Here is a 22,353-nt window from a genome sequence, read left to right on the forward strand (position 1 = left end):
GAGGTGCCAGGAGTTACAGGGTCCACTACTGGCTCTGGGGCCTCTGGGGCTGCACCTGGCACCGCTCAGGCACCCTGTACTTACACCCAGCCCGTAGCTTAACCTTTCAAGGCATAAAAACTGGGCTTAGATTCTTTTTTTTTATTAGTATGCAAAATTTTTACATTAAATTTTTTTTTTCTTTTTGGGTCACATCCGGCTATGCACAGGGGTTACTCCTGGCTCTGCACTCAGGAGTTACTCCTGGTGGTGCTCAGGGGACCATATGGGATGCTGGGAATTGAACCCGGGTCAGCCACGTGCAAGGCAAACGCCCTACCCGCTGTGCTATTGCTCCAGCCCCTACATTAAAACATTTTATGGTTCTTTAGTACTTAATATCTATGTTTACCTCTCTTTGCCTCTGAAGTAAGATTCTTTATTTTAACTGTACAGTTGTGTTAAGAATCAAAGATTCGAGCAGTGTGACGTGTCCCTAGGCTCTCTGTGCATGCAAACATCATGGATCAGACAAATGTTTTTCATCTTGGGGATTGGTGAAGAAGTGAGACTTTGAGAAGTTCATGAAGTAAAAATTTGCCCCATATATTTTGTGTTTTTCCTGTTTTTTCTTCCAAGGCGTTTTCTATTTCTAAATTAAAATATAATTTAAAAATAAAAAGATTATTTGAAAAAAAGTTTTAAAGTTTCATGAGGGGCTGGAGCGAATTTTATGATAGTCTATCTATATTTATCATTGACAGTGTTTTCTTGCTAGCTATGAACAACTTTAATCAACTAAGTAAAATGTCAGTTCAAAAATTCCAATTTTTAAAAATAGATATGGTATAAGTAGAACACTAGAGTTGCAAATTCTTGAATCTAGGACTAGTCTTGAAATGCCACTAAAACTATCATGGCTGGTCAAAGATAATCAGCAGTAATAAGGAAAAGCTAAGATTTCTCAATATTTGTTAGTATTTTGGACTTCATATTTCTTAGTTTTTAATAATACTTGCTAATTTTGCTTAGTATCATGAGCTACTCTGTCAACTATTTTAAAAGAGATTTGAACATGTATTTCTACTATATATTTAAAGCTACGTAAACAATTCTTTACTGAGTCCTAATTTATTTAAATTTTGTTATTTTTTAATTTTATAAGTCTCATATATAAAAATGTTCTAGCAAATCCTTTCTGATGAAAGGAAAGCTTAGCAGACAAAAGATTTTTGCCTTTCCCTAAAGAAAAATCGGAAAGATAGCTGCTCAATTTTTTTGGAAAATAAATGCCTTGCGGGGGTTGGGGCTGAAAATTGAAAATACTTTGATCTCATGATATTCACTAATCTGTCTTCAGTAATCTATCTCTCTTTTAACTTTGAGAGAATGTTCCTAAAGAGCTCTGTTGGTAGGGCAGAGGATATTAATAACTTAAAATTGTATTAATGAATAAAAGTTATTTTATTTTATTTTTTTTAAGGAATTGAATGATCTGGCTCGGGATCCCCCAGCACAGTGTTCAGCAGGTCCTGTTGGAGATGATAGTAAGTATTTAAAAGGAATGACAAGCTAAATAGTATAATTGTCTCTGGGAAACTTTGAGACTATGGTATATAGTAGTTTTATACATGTATATATATATATGTGTTTATTTAAAGGTTATTGTGTATGAAGTGATAATTCTGCTATAGAGAAGGGGGGAAAGCTTTTTCTTTGGGAACTTGATTTAGTTCTGTTTCCTGTCATGTTACTGCTCATTATAATTGGTGAACCTCTTCTATCAGACATTGTGTGGTGTATCTGATCCCTTTCTACCTACCCTTCATTTTTCCATTCTTGTTATTTTACTCAGGTAAAATACTAGTTTTTACTAGTAGCTGACTGTTGTTAATTAATAAAATGATCAAGATAAAGATGTTAAGTAAGATAGTATTTCTGGTTTATTTGTGAAGGCAGGCAATTTATTTTTAATATGCAATTTATATGCTCTTACATGGTTAAATCTTACCACACACTGGGAAATAATTTTTCTTTTGTTCTACTTGATTGCAATATAGTTGTCCCATCTGCCATTTTAAAAATAAGATGTGGGGCCAAAGAGAGATAATACAGGAATAAGACCTGCCTTGCACACAACATGCTCTGGTTCAGCTCTGGCACCGCATACAGTTTTCTGAGCATTGCTAGGAGTGACCCCTGAGCACAGAGACAGGAATAAGCCCTGAGCATGTTTAGATGTGGCCTCCCCCCCCCTTAAAAAAAGACGTAAGTGACACATTATTCCTTTCAGGCATAAAACATAATGATTCAATATTCGTGTATTATCTGATGATTCACAATAACTTTGACATCCATCACCGTAGTACACAGTTGAGTATTGATGAAAACTTTTTGTGGGGCAAGTACACCCAGCAGTGCTTTCCTCTAGGCATTGCTTGGGGATGGGAGAACTTGTGTTCTCCAACTAGCACAGTTCTAGTAATCACACAGCCCTCCTGCATGCAAAGCATATAGCTGGCCCATTGAAAACTCTCTGCAGCCCCTATGATGAAAACTTTGTGTCTTCTCCCAGCAACTTTCAAATACATACTTTAGGGGCCAGAGCAGTAGTACAGCAGGTAGGGCATCTGCCCTGCACACAGGTTCGATCCTTGGCACTCCACATGATCCCACCAGTCCCACCAGGAGTGATGCTTGAGCACAGGGCTAAGAGTAAGAGCTGAGCACTGTCAGGTGTGGACCCATCCCCACTCCCCAGCCAAATATTTTTTGTTTAGGTTTGGGGGGCACACCCAGTGGTGCTCAGAGCTTATTCCTGACTCTGTTCAGGGCTTACTCCCATTGGGACCCAGGGGACCATATGGGGGACTAAGATCAAATGATCTTATCAGATGATCAGATCTGGATCATCTGAGTGCAATGCAAACATACTACCCATTGTACTATTGCTTCTCCTCTGTTTCTATCCATTTTATTTATTTATTTATTTTTGCGACACAGCCGCACAGGGGTTACTCCTGGCTCTGCATTCAGGAATTACTTCTGGCGATGCTCAGGAGACCATATGGCATGCTGAGGATCGAACCTGGGTCGGCTGTGTGCAAGGCAAATGCCTTACCCACTGTGCTATCACTCTAGCCTCTTCTATCCACTTCAGAAGGGAAAATATTTGAAAAAGATTTGTAAAACAAAATTAATTTATTAAGTGATATTTCTGCAAATTGGGAAAAATGAACATAGTTGTTGTGGTTTTTTGTTTTGTTTTGTTTTTGTACAGAAAGTATCTAAATTGAGAAATATTTAAATCAGATTCCCAAAGTTATTTTACCTACTAACATCTTTTCAGAGGGTGAAATAATCACTCAGTGCTCCCCTGGAAATACACTTTTTTTTTCCCTCTCTAGCCCAACAAGAACTAGAAATGTAATTCAGCAGGAGGGTACCAGCCTTGCTTGTGTGGAAACCTGGGTTCCATCCCCCCACCATAACATTAAGGCTACTATTGTACTTCCTGGATAGTTCCAGGAACTTAACCAGCCCCCTGCTCAATTCCCCTGCTGGGAATTGATGCTGGGTGGGTAGTGGTATCACCCACTTTAGGAAATACTGATCTAGTGATCACTTAAACATAAGGTTATATTTACTTAAGTTTAAAATTATTTCTGTTGGGGATGGAGGGATGGGTACTCAATCATTGTATGACTGAAACCCAAGCACAAAAATTTGTAAGTCTACAACTGTACCTCATGGTGTTTCACTAATTTAATAAATAAATAAATAAATAAATAAGGGGGAAAAAAAGAAATATGTCAAACAATTAAAAAAAAATATTTCTCTTGGGGACCAAAGAGATAGTACAGTGGGTAAGGCATTTGCCCTCCATGTAATCAGTTTGGTTTTGATCCCTGGCATCACATCCTGAGCATTGCCAGGAGTGAGTCCTGAGTGTGAGGCCAAAAGTAAACCCTGAGCATGGTTGGGTATGGCCCAAAAACCAAAAATAAATAAAATTACTTTTCTTGATTTTTCTTTCAATTTTTTTGGGGGGGGTCATGAAGTCAGAGTGTTAGTATAGTGGCTTGTCTTGCAAGCAGTGGATCTGAGTTTGGTCCCTGACACCCCATCTGGGCCCTTAAACGTGCCAGGAGTGATCTGTGAGCCCAGAGCCTGGAATAAGGCTTAAGTATAGCCAGATGTGGCCCAAAATCAGGGAATGGGGGGGGTTAAGAGGGGGTGAAGTACAGTGGGCTCAGTACTTGCCTTGCATGAGGCTGACCTGGGTTCAATCCCTGCCACTCTGTGATCTCCTAAACACAGAGCTGGGAGTAAGCCCTACGCATCATGAGGTGTGGCCCCAAAGCAACCAAAAATAGGAGTGTAGGGGTAGGTGGGCAGAACACAGTATAGCAGTTAAACTATTTTGCATACAACTGAACCAGGTTTGATCACAGGCACCCCATATGACTGGAAAGATAGCACAGCAACTAAAATGCTTGTCTGGCATGTGACAAGCCCTGGTTTGATACTGGGCACCACATATCCCCCTAAACACCATCAGGTATGGCTCCAACACCAAAAAAATAAAATAAACAATTCTTGCCCTCAAATCCCTCAACAGTTTTGTTTATAATTTAGTATAAGAATAAAATGGGCTACTTGTGATTTGTTTTGAAATAACCCAGATTTTAACATGCAATCAGTTTCCCCCCTACTTTTTGCTAAATCTGATAAACGAGAAGGTATATGTTAAGTCTGAAAGAAATAAGCTAGATAACTTAACTAATCATTACTTTGTTTACTCTTGTTTTGAACACTCGTTGAATATTACTCTCTAGAGACCTGTGCTTGAATTCAAAGGTATATCTCCTGAGATTTATCCTCAGACTAACAAATGCTGACTATTCCTTTTAATTTCAGGACTTCATAAAATGCTTCATTAATCAATAAACTGTGAACTTCATATTTAAATTCTCATAAAAGTGATTTAGCATTCTTTCTGGTGATTTGGTTTGACAGCATCAAACGAAAGTAATAGTGGAAATTTCTATGTTTTGGGACTGTTGAAACTTTTATTTTTTTATGTGTTCTTTTTTTTTTCCTTTTTTTTTTAATTTGGGTCACACCCGGCAATGCACAAGGGTTACTCCTGGCTCTGCACTCAGGAATTATGCCTGGCAGTGCTCAGGGGACCATATGGGATGCTGGGAATTGAACTCTGGTTGGCTGCATGTAAGGCAAACGCCCTACCCGCTGTGCTATCTCTCCAGCCCCGAAACTTTTTATTTTTTTAATTAATTTTTGAGCAGTGCTTGGGAATGACTGCCAGCTGCTGGGTGCTCAGGGTTGCTACTGGCCATTCTTGAGGGACCGTGCTGTGTTAGGGGTGGATCCCGGCATCTTGCATGCGGAGTTTGTGCTCTAGCACTTTAAGCTCTCTCATCCTTTTTGAAACTTTTTTGGAGGGGTTTAGGGGGCCATACCTAGCAGTGTTCAGAGCTGACTCCTGGCTCTGCTCTTGGGGATAACTCTTAGCAAGCTCTTCCTATCTCTTGAGTCCCTTATTTATAGGTCCTTACTTTGCTGTACTCAGGACTTACTCCTGGCTCTTCATTCAGGAATCACTCCTAACAGATTCAGGGGACTGTTTTGGGGGCTGGGGCCAAACCCAGGCTGGACATGTGCAAGGCAAGTGTCTTATCTGCTGTACCATCTTTCTGACCCCAGTACCATGGATTTGTTTGTTTTTTGGGTCACGCCCAGCAATACTCCTAGCTCTGCACTTAGGAATTACTCCTGGCGGTGTGTGGGGAACCTTATGGGATGCCAGGGATTGAACCCAGGTCAACCACATGCAAGGCAAACACCCTACCCGCTGTACTATTGCTCCAACCCCAGGATTTTTAATTTTTAATAGCTCTTACTCTTAAGGGTTTTTAAAATAGGTGTTCTTATAAAATATGTCACCATTTTATGCTTTGGACAAATCCTCCTGTAGCTTGTTACTATTTCTGTAATACTGCTTAGAACTTATGGTGATTAATGGTGATTAATAGATTATTTACAAAGATTTATTAAAGTTGGGTCAAGAAAATGTTTTTAGGGACAGGAGATCAGGTGCTTGTCTCCACATGGCCAACCAAGGTTCTATCCCTGGCATCCCATATGATCCCTGAGCACTGCCAGGAGTGATGATTCCTGAACACAGAGCCAGAACTAGGTGTGGCCCACAAACCAAAAGAAAAAATAGAAAAGATTTTCAGGGACTGAGAGTACAGTGGGTGAGGCACATGCCTTGCTGTGCCTCTTCAGTCCTCAGAATCCCATATAGTTCCTGCACCCCACCAGGAGTGATTCCTGAGTGCAGTCAGAAATAAGCTCTGAGCATCGCTTACCCCCCCTCGTAGTTTTTTCTCACTATCCTTATGAGATCTGCAGAGGAAGTGCTATCATTGTTTATAATAGCTATTCTCATATTTAACCAGTGTGACTTATAGTATAATTTAAATTTGAGATGTTTAAATTCTTTCATAATTAAATTCATCTTAAATGTATTTTTAGTTTTTCTTTGCCTTTTGTTGGTATTGTGGTTCTAGGTCATTTTAGCAAAAGACCATTGGCACAACTTAAGGGAGAAACAGCACAGAAGGATAAGGTGCTCATGTTGCATGTAACAAGTTGGTCTTGGATACGTACCACTGCATGTGGTCTCTTGACCTCCACGAAGAGTGATCCCTGAGCACATAGCCAGGAATATACCTTGAGGACTTCTGGGTGTATCCCCAAAATGGAAAACCAGAGGGAAAATAATTTTACTTCAAAATTCCTAGCGTGTTTGTATGGGAATACCATATTTTTGTGAGTGGGGGGAGAGGAGAGGAGAGATGAGAAGGAGAGAGAGATTTTGGGGTCACAACTAGCAGTACTCAGGGTTTACTCCTGGCTCTGCATGCCAGGGATTAATCCTGGCAATGACTTTGGGAACCATATGGGAGGCACAGGATTGAACCAGAGACAGCCATGTGCAAGGCCAGTGCTCTACCTGATGTACTATCTCTCCAGCCACACACATTCCTTAAAAATACTGATCTTTCTACGTTTTTTAGGAAGAGTGAATATCCTTTCTATAATCATAATTGTGAATTGTGTTAGTAGTGAGCTTGTCAAGGTTTCTGTTCCAAATCTCTTGAGGCTTCCATGTTGTCAGTTTTAGTGGATTTTAATCATAAAACATTAAACATGTTTGTTGCTTTTTCTGCTAAAGGAATATTGGGAAATCTATTGTACACACAAATTACCTTTAGTCAGATTTGTACTTATTTTGATTTTTTACAAATAAATTTGGGGAGCATGGACGATACCCAGTGGTGCTGAGGAGACTGTTCCTGGCTTTGTTGTTAGGAGTGATCCCTAGTGATACTTGGTGATCATTATGAGGTGCTGAGGATTCAAACCTGGGTTAGTGGGGTGCCAGGCAAGCACCTTAACTCCTGTACTATCTCTTTGGCCCCTACAATTTTAGTAATAACTTAAGTCTGGTCTTGTGGGGGTGGAGTTGCTGCTTGTGGTAACAGGAAAAACAAGGTGGGGAGGGCAGAACCAGAAAACAGACACTTGTATTTCTTTAAGGCATTATGGCCTTTTTTTACAGGAGACTTCATTGAGGGCACTAGACCAATTTTATTTTTAACTTTTTTTTTTACCATTTTTTTTTAACTTTTTATTGAATCACTGTCAGACCCTTACAAAGCTGTTCATGATTAGGTTTTAGTCATACAGTGTTCCAACACCCATCCCTCCATCAGTATACATTTCCCAGCACCAGTGTCCCCAGGTTCCTTCCCATCACCTCCCACCCCCTCGCCCTCTGCCATATGACAGGTGCTTTTTCTTCTCTCCCCCACTTCTCTCTATTCTTTTGGGCATTATGGTTTGCAATTCTCAAAGGTTATCAAGAATATTCCTTTACCTACTTTTTTAAAAAATTTTATTTATTTGCTTTTTGGGTCACACCTGGCGATGCTCAGGGGTTCCTCCTGGCTCTGCACTCAGGAATTACTCCTGGCAGTGCTCGGGGGACCATTTGGGATGCTGGGAAACCCGGGTCCGTCGCATGCAAGGGAAACGTCCTGCCCGTTGTACTAATCGCTCCAGCCCCTCCTTTACCTACTTTTAAACCTCAGATCCTGCCCAGCGTGATCATTCCCAGCTATTATTGTCATACTGGTGTCTTCTTAATCTTACCTACGCTCTGCACCACACACACTTGTGGTTAGTTCCAACTATTGGCCAGTCCTCCTAACCCCTGTTTTCCCTGACCATGGATATTAGTCTTCATATATATATGTATTTTATATCTACAAATGAATGCAGCACTGGACCAATCCTAAGGAAGCAAGCTGACTTTCTTCTTAGCCATTTAGTCCTTTTTTTAAAAAAAAAAAAAGTTACAGGAATAAAAGATAACCCAGAGATTCAAGCACTTGCCTTGTATGCAGTTGACCCCAGTTCCATCTCTCACATCACATATGGTTCCACAGGCATTGCTGGGTGTGGGCTTCTTCCCCCTCAAAAAGGTTGGTGGAAATTAGCAGGCATTTTTCTCAGTACTTATGTGATAGATAATCTACAAAGGGGAGCCTTAGGAATACCTATCATCTTTAATTCCTAGTAAAAGGACTGCTCTGTGTTCAATACCAGTGAGGGACAGACTAATTATAAGAGTAGTTTGGGTTTTGGGAGGTAGATGGTTGAAGTGTGAGGCCGTACCCCGTGGTGCTTAGGGATTTCTCTTTTCTCTGTGCTAGGAATCACTATTCAGGGCACTTCAGGGAACCGTGTCATCCCAAGGATGAAACCTGGATTGACCGCAACAAGCAAGGCAAATAACACCAGTACCAAAGGGACAGTTTCCTATACAGGATGTCAGAATAAACTTTAGGATTTGGACTGATACCCCATTACATTTTTTATGACTTTGTAGTTTTTGTATTTCTCCCATGAGATACATTAACTGATTAAAGTTCTTGACATGCAGTTCTAGTGACAACTTTCCTTGGTTTGCCCAGGTCCTCATGACTACTAAATGCCAAGTAGAAAGCTCTGACTTCTCAAGCACCACTTTTTTTCAGCTTGAAGAAAATATTTCCTTGTCAAATAAATTTATAGGACTGGGATATATCTCAGTGGTAGAGCATATGCTTTGCATATGCGAGGCCTTGGATTCAATCTCTTACGCGTACGCATGCGTGTGTGCACACACACATGTACACACAAAATTTTCGTTTCTGGGGATTATCCCTGGAATTTATGATCAAGTTTGGGACTTTCAGGTAATAATTTTTGGGATTATTCAGATAATAATTTCCTTATTTATTGAGGTAATGAATTGTGCTATTATTAGGTAGTGGATTTTTCTTATTGATCTTTTTTTTTGTTGTTCTTTTTCAGTGTTCCATTGGCAGGCTACAATAATGGGGCCAGTAAGTATTCATATTAATTTCAACGTAAACAATTTATCTAACTCACTCATTTTGATACTACTTCTTTTGTTATCAACAGAATGACAGTGCCTATCAGGGTGGAGTATTTTTCTTGACAATTCATTTCCCAACAGATTATCCCTTCAAACCACCTAAGGTAATTGAGATAAGATCATTGTTTCTAGTGTTTTAGCTTTTTATATATGATAATAAGCTGATGTACAAAAAAGTTTTCATTTTCTCCATAGGTCGCATTTACAACAAGAATCTATCATCCAAATATTAACAGTAATGGCAGCATTTGTCTTGATATTCTACGGTCACAGTGGTCTCCAGCACTAACTATTTCAAAAGGTAATATAGATATTTGATTAAAAAAATGAAGAATTTGTATTTATCTTGATTATTTTTGTTAAGATTGCTCATTCATTTCAGAGAGACTGCAGTGATTCACCATATTCTTGGAAAGACCTTGGTCCTACTGAAAGAGTTGATGTTCAAATAAAGATTTCCTTAGTGGTATAATAGTCTGTTCGTTGTGCTATTCAAGCATAGGTTGGAAAGTAGCCTTTTGGTATGAATTTTTAATGTAGTCAGCATTTGTAGGGAGCAGGGGGTTGTTGCTGAGGACGAAACTCAGAGCCTCTTATGTAGTGTTTGCTGTATCCTGAGCTTAATCCCTGGTCCCTTTGAGTATTTTATCTTTAAGTTTCTTTCAGGAATAGATTCTTCTCCCCTCTTTTTTTTTTTTTTGCCTTTTGGGGTCACAGAGGTTAACTCCTCGCTCATGCACTAAGGAATTACTCCTGGCGGTGCTCGGGGGACCATATGGGATGCTGGGAATCAAACCCAGGTCGGTGGCATACAAGGCAAACGCCCTACCCACTATTCTATCACTCCAGCCCCATCTCCCCTCTTTTTAAAATTTTAAAAATATTTTGAGATCTTAACCACACTCAGGGGTGGTCAGGGCTTACTCATGGCTCTGTGCTCCTCCTAGTGGTGCTCAGGGGATCAGTTGTGGTGCCAGGGATCAAACCCAGGTAGATCACATGCAAGGCAAGCATCTTCCAGCTGCACTGTTCCTCTGGCCCCCAGGTCAATTGTCTTAAGATGACTTCTACTATGTAAGTCATCTTTTTTTTTCCCCCCTCCTTTTGTGGGTTTTGTGTGTGGTGTAAGGGCACTGAGCTTTGCTCATGTGTTTCTCCTGGTGGTGTTTGGGGGACAGTGCAGTGTAAGGGATTGAACCCCAGCCTTCTGCTTAAGCTTGTATAAATAAGCTATTTCCCTTAAGCTATTTCTTCAGCTTGATAAAAATTTGAATTTTTATCTGAACACTTAATCTTTGTTAGTATAGTTTCAGTAGTCTGCAAATATGCAAAGAATAAATTATTTACTATCTTTTTGATAGATACAATAGTTCTAAATAAGACCTTTTCCCCCTCAACTCTTAGCTACATCTCCCAACCTCCAGAAATGTTTTAGTATCAGTTAAGTTCGTGGGTAGTAAACAAATGTGATTTTACATGGGTGGTTTTTGTTTTCAGGGTTTGGGGGGGGGTGTGTGGAGGGAGGTGTTGTGTTTGTGTCACACCCATTGATGCTCAGGAGTTACTCCTGGTGGTGCTCAGGGGACCATATGGGATGCAGTGATTGAACCTGGGTCAGCTGTGTGCAAGGCAAGTGCCTTACTGGCCATACTCTCTCTCCAGCCCCTTATTTTAATTGTTAATTTGAAATTGTCTAACCCCTCTGCTCCAAATGAAATCACCAATTGATTAAAGGTCATCAGAAGACAAATACAAAAAATAGGCTAGAAATAAAAAAGACAGATTAATAAAATGAATAGCAAGCTGGAGCACATACTTTTTGCATGCTAGGAGGGAGTCCTGGGTTCAATGCTTATTGCTGCTTATTCTGAAAGCATGGATCCAGGAGTAGTTCCTGAGCACCATTGAGTATGACTTCCAGTGTTTTTTTTTTTAAAGAAACTAAGCTGGTGAGATAAATTTAAATGAGTGCCCCCCCCCTAAAAAAAAGACAAATGAGTGCCCCTTTTTATTTATTTACTTTTTTTGTTTGTTTCTAGCCACACCCGGCAATGCTCAGGGGTTACTCCTGAGTCTGTGCTCAGGAATTACTTCTGGCAGTGCTTGAGTTATCATGTAGGGTGCATGCAAGGCAAGCGTCCTACCTGCCATACTACCACTCTGGCCCGAGTACCTCTATTTTTAAAACTGTTTATTGGTTTGGGGGCCACACCTGGCAGTGCTCAGGGTTATACTTCTTGCTCTGTGCTCAGGAATCACTTCTGGTGGAGCTCAGGAGACTATCGTGGTATTGGAAATTGAAACTCAGGTCACCTGTTGTAAGGCAAGTGCCCTACCCACTGTATTATCTCTCCGGCCTCTAAATGAGTGTTTTTACTACTGATAGATGTATTGTCTTGCCTGCCACTATGAAAATATAATAGTCAACACTAATATGCTTTGACCTGTGCTTTTATTTTTATTCACTTGTGATAACACCCCAAATGTTGAAAAAACTTTGTGATGGTATTATTTTTTCTGAAAACTAGAAATTATTTATACGCCCAACAATAGAGGGGAATATATGTGCTTTCAAAATCATTTGAAAGAGTATTATGGGGACTGGAGCGATAGCACAGCGGGTAGGGCGTTTGCCTTGCACGCGGCCAACCTGGGTTCAATTCCCAGCATCCCATATGGTCCCCCAAGCACCGCTGGGAGGAATTCCTGAGTGCATGAGCCAGGAGTAACCCCTGTGCATCGCCAAGTGTGACCAAAAATCAATCAATAAACAAATAGGTATTAGGGGCTGGAGTGATAGCATAGCGGGTAGGGTGTTTGCCTTGCAAACACGGTCTACCCAGTGTTCAATTCCCAGCATCCCATATGGTCCCCTGAGCACCTCCAGGAGTGATTTCCTGAGTGCAATGCCAGGGGTAACCCCTGAGCAGCGCTGGGTATGACCCAAAAAGAAAAAAATAAAAGAGTAAAAACTTAACTTAAAGGCCCTCCCGTTGATCATCGATTTGCTCGAGCGGGCCCAGTAACGTCTCCATTGGAGACTTTGTTGTTACTGTGTCTGGCATATCAAATACGTTACGGCTATGCCGTGCAGGCGAGATACTCTCGGTAGCTTGCCGGGCTCTCGAGAGGGGCAGAGGAATCGAACTTGGGTCGGCCATGTTAGCTGCATGCAAGGCAAACGCCCTACCGCTGTGCTATGACTCTCTCTTAAGGTAGCCAAAATAAAAGAGTATTAATCGTTAAAATGTTGTGCATAGTGGGAAATAATGTGAGGGGGAAAAAGAAATTGAGGGCCGGGGCCAGAGCGATAGCACAGTGGGTAGGGCATTTGTCTTGTAAGAGGCCAACCCGGGTTTGATCCCTGGCATCCCATATGGTCCCCCAAGCACCGCCAGGAGTAATTCCTGAGTGCAGAGCCAGGAGTGACCTCTGAGCATTACTGGGTATGACCCAAAAAGGCAAAAAAGAAAAAAAAAATTGAGGGCCAAGGAGATAGACCCTAGTTCGATCCCCAGAATCGATATGGTCCCCTGAGCCCCATCAGGAGTCTGCTGTGAGCACAACTGGGTGTGGCCAGAAAAAGAAAATAAAGTTAGTTTGGGCTTTTGGGTAGTAAATTATGTGTGAAATACTCTGAATAGGGGCCAAAAGATAGTATAGGGGTTAAGGTAAGCCTTACACTATACAGCCAACCTGGACTCAATTTCCGACACCACATAAGCTTCTCTAAACCACACCAGCAGTGGTCCCTAAGCCCAGCAAGTACTGTGCTGGACCAGAAATAGTATAGTGTGCATATACGTCAACTAACCGGGATTTGATCCCTGGCATCCCATGTAGTCCCCTGAACACTGCCAGGAATAATTCCTACAGGTTGAATTAGTTATTAAAATTAAAATATTAAAGTTAATATTTTACACAGCTGGATGCAACCCAGAAACCTGTTTGGGAGGCAGGGGTTGCCGGAAAGATACTATAGGCACTTGTATGCTGTGGATTCTGGTTTGATCCCCAGCACCAAATATGGTTCCTGGAGCACTATCAAGGGTCACTCTTGAGCACAGAGCAAGGAACAGCCTCTGAGCACCTCAGGTGTGTTGGCCCCAACCCCTCACAGTAAATTAAAAGGGAGCAATAAGTATGTCACTTGATTGTATTTGTTCAGAATTGAGTTTAAGACACCAATGAGAGACTGGAGCAATATAGCATAGCAAATAGGGCATTTGTCTTGCACGCGGCCGACCCGGGTTCAATTCCCAGCATCCCATATGGTCCCCTGAGCACCACCAGGAGTAATTCCTAAGTGCATGAGCCAGGAGTAACCCTGTGCATCGCCGGGTGTGGCCCAAAAATAAAGACACCAATAAAAGCCTGTATTTACTGATGAAGGGTGTATGTAGAGGTAAAAATTCATTTGTTTCAAAAGAAAAAAAAAATCTTCAGGTTTTTGAAGTGTAGGAGTTGGGGTAGAGAGTAGAGAGATAGTACACCAAGTAGGGTGTTTGGCTTTTATGTGGAAATATGTGAACCTGGGTTCAATTCCTGGTACCACATATAGTTCCTTGGATCCTGCCGGAAGTGATCTCTGAGCACACAGCCAGGAATATACCCTAAGCACTGCTAGATGTGGCCCTGCTCTCCCCCTACCCCCCCAATCAGGATCCTGTTGTTCATCAATTGCCTCGAGTAGGCACCAGTAACGTCTTCTTCTTCCTAGCCCTGAAATTTTAAAAGAGCCATATTCAGTGCTCTTTCAGGGTTAGGAGAATGAGACCCATCATTGTTACTGGTATTTGGCATATTGAGTATGACATGGGAAGTTTGCCAGACTCTGCTGTGCGGGCAGAATACTTTTGGTAGCCTGCCGGGTTCTCCAAAGAAAAAACTTTCTCCCCCCCCCAAAAAAAAAGAAAAAAAATTAAGTGCAGTGCGTTATAAATCAAAATTTTCTAAGACTAGAACTAAGTAGCGAGTTGAGATTCAATAAGCACCACTACATCTTTCTTTTGGGGGAAGAAAATCAGAAACACTAGTACTTCTCCCTTTTCATTTTGGGCAAGGGACAGGGGATGGTGGTGGTTTTTTGCCATGCCCAGAGTGCTCAGGGAACCATATCAGGGGACCGAACTGGGGTTCAAGGCAGGTATCTTAATTCTTTCTCCAGCCCCAGAAACACTACTTTTTTTTTTACAGAATAATTAAAAGACTTAAGTAAAGGAAATTTGTGCCAGATACTAATTTAGGTGATGAATCAGTTGTACTCTTACCAATTTGATAGGCTAGAAAAAGTTTCTTTTTTCTATAGTCAATACTTTTATGCACATTCAAATATCTGTAACTCCCTGTTGTCATTTCCAGGAAATACATGAACTCTTTCCTAATTGCTGTTAGAATGTTCTGTGCTTGAAGAGGGCATCAGGTGATTCACCTGACAATGGGAAGAGAAGATGTTTTGGGAATGCCATCTGCCAGAATTGTGGGCAACAGGAATGAAGAGTCAGAAAACATCTTTCCTGATGCTTTTTTATTTTCCATATACTCTTAAGGCAAGGAAATAGCTTTTTTGTTAATCTGAATGATAAAGGGCATGTAATTTTTTTTAAACAAAAACAAAAATCTCTCAAAGGCCCTTGATCTCTATAGAATAGATTTGCTAGGAAAATGAATGAATTCTTTTCCTGCTGAATTTGATGTTTTGGGAATAAAGTTGGCTAAGAGTCATTGTCTCTTGCTACGGAACATTAGAATAAAATGAAATAGTTCTGTTAACATCAGAAGATTGGAACTTAGTATATCAGAAGCCACTGGACTTAATAATTCTTATCTTTGACCTCTTTGTGTTCAATAAGGAAATAAGTTAACAGATGTAAACAGGGGACGTTGTACTATTTAGACATGTTTGGTGTGTTCCAGATGTCAGTAAGAAGATAGCTTATATAAGATTGTAACTCATCACTGAAAATAATTTGAGACTTTAATAGAATTATTTTGTGTTATCGTTAAGCTTGGTCAGCCCTGTGTGATACAACTTACTGACCAATATGTTCTTAGTTGTTTTCGACTAAATGGAACAAATCTGTTGCATCTGAAAATAGTACCTGCATTGGGAATGCAGTGGCTATTAGATTTCCTGGTTGTCATCCAGTAGTATGGTTGTTCCTGGAATTTTGAAAGCCATTTATGCCTGAACATGGACTTCTAAAAATTAATAACTAGAATTTAGAAGACCTTAATTCTATCCATTATAATTACTCACTAGCTATGGACATCGGGCAAGTAAATCTCACCAACCTTGGCCAATTTAAGTGTTCAAACATAGAGAAATCTTAGATCTTTGATTACTATTGCTATAAAATGAGGTAGCTTTTATAAAACTGCTAGGTAGTACAATATTAATAAATTAGAATTTTCTCATGTATTGGTATATTATGCTTTTCAGCTCTGCTGTTACCTTCTATTAATTGATAGCTTTATTGGTTCTTTTGTTGTTTTTCATTCTAGTACTCTTGTCCATCTGTTCTCTGTTGTGTGATCCCAATCCAGATGATCCTTTAGTGCCTGAGATTGCTCGGATCTACAAAACAGATAGAGAAAAGTAAGTATGACCTACAGACTGAAAAGTAACTGGTGAAGTGGAGATGTTTGTCCCTCAAATCTTACCTAAGGACTGAGTATGGATCGGATATTGTAAACTAAGTCCTAATAAATTTCTTTTGGTGGGGGTAGGGGGCTATTGGGGACACACCTAGCTCTACTCAGTGGTTACTCCTGAATCTGTGCTCAGAGATCACTCCTGGTGGGACTCAGGACCATATGGGATACCATGGATCAAACCTGGGTTCCCTGCATGCAAGGCAAATCCCCTGCCCGCTCTGCTATCTCTCTGACTTCCACCTAACATATTCCTGTGGAGATAAGAATATTTGCATTGAGTATCATCTTCACAAGGTGATGCTGATCTTGTCTTTAATAATTTCATGATTTCTACTGTCTAGAAAAGCCCTTCTAGTATAGAGTCCAATAGCAGATATCTAAGAATTAATGTGGAAATAGATTTGGTTTTTGGTGTAGGGTTTAAGGGTATATTGGACACTGAGACAGTATTCCAGCAGTGTTCAGGATCCACTCCTGACTCTACCTAGTGGTCATTCCTGGTGCTGCTCAGAGAACCATATGCTGTGCCAGGAATTGGACCCAGGCCTCCTGCATGCCTGCAAAGCATGAGCTCCAACCCTAGAATTTTAGAATTAAGCTATAAAATTTTTGTTGCATTGGTTTTGGGATTACACCCAGTAGCGATCAGCTCTTAGTTCTGGCTCTGCTTTCAAAATAAGGGGTGAGGGTGGGAATCACAGATAGTAGTGGTGCCAGGCAGCAGACTAGGTCAGCCACATACTTTAACCCTTTTATTATATCATCTGCTCTAAACTATGAGTTATTGAAGAACAATCAGTATATCAGAAGTGGGGCTGAAGCAATAGCACAACAAGTAGGGTGTTTGCCTTGCACGCGGCTGACCCGTGCTCGATTTCCAGCATCCCATGTGGTCCCCCAAGCAACGCCAGGAGTAATTCCTGAGTGTCGCTGAGCATCGCCTGGTGTAACCCAAAAAGAAAAAAAGTGTATATATATATATCTATATATATTTATATATAGATATATATATCAGAAGTGATAGTAATTGAAAGTATTCTAATCTCCGTATGTCATTCAGTAGATTGTAGGAGAAAATGGGAGAGAGTAGGAGTGTGTTTTTGGTTTTTGTTTGTTTATATGTTTTTGCATTATATCCGCAGTGCTCAAAGGACCATATGGTACCCAGGATCAAACCTGATCCAACCCCTACACACAAAACATACTCTAATCTGTTGCACAACCCCTCTGGCCCAAGAGAGTACATAACTTTTTGTTGTTTTTGGCCATACTTGTCGGTGCTCAAAGCTTACCTTTGGCTCTGCACTCAGGGATCACTTCTGGCAGGGCCAGGGAGACCACATGTGGTGCCAGGAGTTGAACCTAGTTGAACATGTGAGGCAGGCTCCCAACCCTCTGTACTATGACTCTGACCCAAGTCAGTAATTTTTAAGTTAAAATATAAAGGACTGAGCTAGAGCCATAGTATAACAGGTGAGGGTGCTTACCTTGTAACACTAGTCAACCTAGGTTCAATCCCCAGTACCACATATGGTCCCCTAAGTCTCCCGCCAGGGGTAATTCTAAGCACAACTGGGTATAGCGCCCTTCCTCCCCCCAAATGTGTGTGTGATTAAGGAATTAATTTGAATTGTGTTGAATTTAGAATATAAATAATATAAATATGACCTGTTTAGATGGGATTATAGGAGTCAGGGAGCTAGTACTGGGGTTTGGGCACAGGTTATGCATCCAATCAAGGTTCACTCCCCAGTTAAACATGGCCTCCAGACATTGCGAGGTTTCTCTCAGGGGACAGTCACCACCATTGGAAGTGGCCCCACAGGATCTAAGCAGTGCCTTGTCATTGGGCTCTGACACTGAAATGCCAGCCCAGTTGGCTGAGGATCACCAAGAGTGGCCCCTATCCTCTGAGCATTGCTTGAGAGGCCTAGAAAAATAAAATGACATTATACCAGGAATGAGGCGATTGTAGCTTTTTTTGTGGGGGGGGGGGGGTCACACCTGGTGATGCACACGGGTTACTCCTGGCTCATGCACTCAGGAATTACTTTTGGAGGTGCTCGGAGGGCCATATGGGATACTGGGAATAGAACCCAGGTCGGCCGCATGCAAGACAAACGCCCTACCCGCTGTGCTATTGCTTAATCCCCAGAATGAGGGAATTTTAAAAGTAGTTTGCTCAATTTAATTTTGATTGTTTTTAAATCTGGCTAAAGTAATAACTAGATTTCTGACTGTCTTTGGGAAAATTAGAACATGCTTTTGTATTTGTGAACTTATTTCATTTCTAAAATTCTCTGTTATTTGTAAAGGGGCTTTCCAGTTGGTGCTCAGAGAGTACAGTGCCATATTAGCATTTCTCAGCCAACCAAGTTGATTCAGTACATGGGCCTGTGATTGTGATACTGATTAGTCCCTGTGTTGCTGGGGATATCTGAGCCACCCTGGTGGTATTCAGGGACTTCAAGGGCTGCTCTCAGCAATGTTTGGCGAGGGGGGACCATGTGGTGCCAGAAATCAAAGCCTGGTCAGATACATGCTAGCCTTTCTACCCAACTGTGGTACCATCTTCCAGCCCCTAAGAGATTTTTTCCCCCTTTCTGGTTATTTTGTTTTGTTTTTTAAGTTAAAATTTTGTTTTAATATGTGAGCTATGTGGGCTGGAAAGATAATATTGTTTAATATGTGGAATATGGGGGACTGGAGAGATCGTACAGTGGGTAAAGTGCTTGCCTTGCAGGTAGCAGATCCTGGTTTGATCTTCAGCACCCCATATGATCTCCTGTGCACTTAGTCCCTGAGTGCGAAGCCAGGAATAAGCTCAGCACTGTTGGGTATGGGCCTATTCCCCCCAAAAAAAATATTGTTAATATGGGCATGAATGCCTACTTTAGACATTTTCCCAAGTTTTTATGGTATAATGTTCAGCAGAACTTTTTTTTTTTTTTTTTTTTTTTTGCTTTTTGGGTCACACCTGGCAATGCTCAGGGGTTACTCCCTGGCTCTTCATTCAGAAATGACTCCTGGCGCTGCTCAGGGTACCATATGGAATGCCGGGGATCGAACCCTGGTTGGCTGTGTGCAAGGCAAATGCCCTCTCCACTTTGCTATCGCTCTGGCCCCTCAGCAGAACTTTCAGATTTTCTTTTAGATGCACAATTTTTCCTTGCTTATTTTAAACAGACTGAAGAATGGACCCATTTATTATAGCAACTGAATTGTTAACTTCTACAAAACCAGATTTTTTTTTTTGATAGAGACATAGGAATCTATTATGTCAACTTAATAACTACTAGTATATAATTTTAAGAGTCATGAAATACATAATTACATACTTCAAAGAATTCCAAAGTCAGATTGTACAGTGGTTAGGGTACTTGCCTTGTACACACCCAAACGAATTCAATCTCTGACCCCACATTTTGTCCCCTGAGTCCCCCCAGGAGTAAGCCTGGAGCACAGCTCAGTTTGGCGCAAAAACAGAAAAAGAATTCCAGATAAGTGAATTAAGGACTGAAGATCACTTTTACAACTGGTTGAAAAAGCATACTATAGTATATGCCAGTGACTAGCAAAATTTAATCAGAAGTCTCTGCTAGTAGCATTTACAAGATTCATATTGGTTTTATATCTTGAGACTTTTTCCCACTACCACTGAATGAATATTTATTAGAAATTAAGAGTAAAAGAACTTGAATGTACTTGAGTTTTTCCACCCAACTTACAAGATAGGATAATGAATGAAATCTGTTGTTTACTGACTTCTCACCTGTTAAGCCAAGCTTCTCTTTGTGTGTACAGGTACAACAGAATAGCTCGGGAATGGACTCAGAAGTATGCGATGTAATTAAAGAAATTATTGGATAACCTCTACAAATAAAAGATAGGGGAACTCTGAAAGAGAAAGTCCTTTTGATTTCCATTTGACTGCTTTCTATGAGCCCACGCCTCATCTTCCCCCGTGCACATGTTTACCTGATACAGCAGTGCTGCGTGTTGTACATACTCGGAACAACAAACTAGAAATACTGTACTTCTGTACCAACATTGCCTCCTAGCAGAGAAATGTGTGTGTGTGACAAGCCAGTTCTCCAAACCTAACCTAGGTGTGAGATTAAAAGCGTTCCTTAATGATTTAAGCTTGGAAAATGGCAAGGTGAGGGGTGGTGGGGATGGTGTGTGCTCAAATGGGGAAGAAAAGCTCCACTGACCTATAGGAGAGTGTGTTTAAGTGGAATGTTTAAACAGTTAAGAAAAGCAAGGTGAAGAACACGAAGCTGTTTCTGTATTCATTTTATTCGAAGGACCTGTCTTAGGTAAAAGTATGACCAAACAGATAAAACTTCACCCGCATCCTGTATTTTAAGGTCTAAGTTTAACTGGTCCACATTTAAATGGATTGGAGCTATTAGTACATAAAGTGTGATGGACTTGGTTCCCAACTATTTTACATCTCCCTGCCCTTCTACTTTCATCCTTTCAGCCCCTTTTTCTCTTTTCCATATTCTTTGGTTTGTATGTGGTTTCTCATTTAATACATAGCTAATAGCTCTTATTTTTCTTATGTTTTTAACTGCTTAGGTCTATCTGGATGTAAGGGTAAAAATTCATTTGATGGAAATACTTGTGTATATTTAAACACCCAATTGCTCCTCTGGAGCTTGTACGTTCAAGAATGATTAATCTGTGTAATAAACTGATTACTACAGTCATTACATATAATTTTGTGTGAATAGGCTTTTTGATTTTTTAAACTTTGATTAGCAAAGATTAGTGGTAGATGTTCCCCACCCGAAATGTTTTTATTTCTACTGGTTTCATTTCAAAATCATGAAACAATTCCAGTTTACATAGCAAATATGAGTATTTTGAGAGTAATTTTACTGAACATGATAAGCTTAAAAACATTTCTATGAAACTTATATGTGCAGTATTCAAGGAACATGACTGTTAACCTAAATAAGAAATTTGCTCTATTAATGAAACTGAGCTGCATTTCACCAAAACCTTGTGACATTCCCTTGGTACATAGGACATAAAACACAAAGGCATTGCTATTTGGTAAGTTAAGCTTCTGTGATTGTGATTGTACAAAAACAGCATTGACCAAACCCGGGAAACATGAGCACAATCTTGTATTGGAGAGTCTACATAATTACTTTGCACTAACATTTGCAGGATGTTCATCCAATTTTAAATTGTACTGTATGTGGCTTTTTGAACTCTTCCCTTGACTCTAGTAAAATGTAGTGTATAACATGTAAACAACTGTGTTTGCCAGAAACCGTTCATGTGAACTAGGCAAGTTACCCCTTTTTTCCCTCCTCCTAATCTAATTGTAAACCAGGCCAGCCTGAAGGCCATAGCAGATGCTCTCTAGCCATCAGGTTCTTTTGAATGCATCTTTACACTCTTGCACAAAAATTGAGGAATAAATGTCCACTGCTTTTGGTTTTAAACTTGTTTAACTTGTCTTATCTCTCAATATTAACACTCCTTCATCTCATAACAAAAGTGTGATGTGACCTGTAATCTCTTAAAGTGATTCATTGTAGTTGCTGGCTGCTGATTAACATTTCAAGCATCTTTGACTTGGCTAAGAAAGTTTGACTGTTTACAGTGTGGGAAAAGGAAAGTTGAAGTCAGAATCACCTGTGTTGTGATCAGAAATCACCTGTATTCTTTGTATATGTGGGTAGGTGGGAATTCATCGACTTTTTACTTGCCATTAACTCTATTAACTAACTATACTGTTGGCTATGGGTCAGTTGCACATATCCTGAAAGCCTGTTCTATAATTGTCCTCTTAGAGAATAGCCAGTATAGCCATTTCCACTTAGTAGGTCATAATGTAAATATTTTCACTAGAGTTCTTAGGTACTTGTAAGTAGAAATAAAAACCACTATCTTTGTTTGCTCGGGTACCAAATGAAGAGTTTAGGTAGTCGCAAACATTAGGCTCTTAAATGCAGTTCCGTGTTGCTCATTTGAGTGTGGATCTTATTCATTCCAGTGTGCATACTTGGGCTTTGGCCAGAGTGAAGGCTTAGTGAGAGCCACCTTCCTGCTTATAAAAAAAAGTGTGTCACTCAGGATAGTTCTTAGTTGGTATTGCATTACTTTTCTGGCACAGACTTGATCACATGTGGAAGCTAGTTTGCAGTAACTTTGATTATCTT

At 40.5% G+C, this 22,353-nt stretch overlaps 1 protein-coding gene across 1 annotated transcript in view; it reads left to right on the plus strand.

Moving 5' to 3' along the window:
- The window catches only part of UBE2D2 (ubiquitin conjugating enzyme E2 D2), a 52,463-nt gene extending 30,826 nt beyond the window's left edge, over positions 1–21,637 (plus strand). The window contains exons 2-7 of the mRNA XM_056124584.1: positions 1,463–1,526; positions 9,430–9,461; positions 9,541–9,618; positions 9,710–9,815; positions 16,019–16,112; positions 19,976–21,637. Coding sequence (XP_055980559.1) covers positions 1,463–1,526; positions 9,430–9,461; positions 9,541–9,618; positions 9,710–9,815; positions 16,019–16,112; positions 19,976–20,021 — 420 coding nt within the window. The 3' untranslated portion in view covers positions 20,022–21,637. The remainder of the gene's footprint in view (positions 1–1,462; positions 1,527–9,429; positions 9,462–9,540; positions 9,619–9,709; positions 9,816–16,018; positions 16,113–19,975) is intronic.
- Positions 21,638–22,353: the final 716 nt, after the last annotated feature.

The sequence above is a fragment of the Sorex fumeus genome, unplaced genomic scaffold (assembly GCF_029834395.1).
Source record: "Sorex fumeus unplaced genomic scaffold, SorFum_2.1 ptg000051l, whole genome shotgun sequence".
Lineage (NCBI taxonomy): Eukaryota > Metazoa > Chordata > Mammalia > Eulipotyphla > Soricidae > Sorex > Sorex fumeus.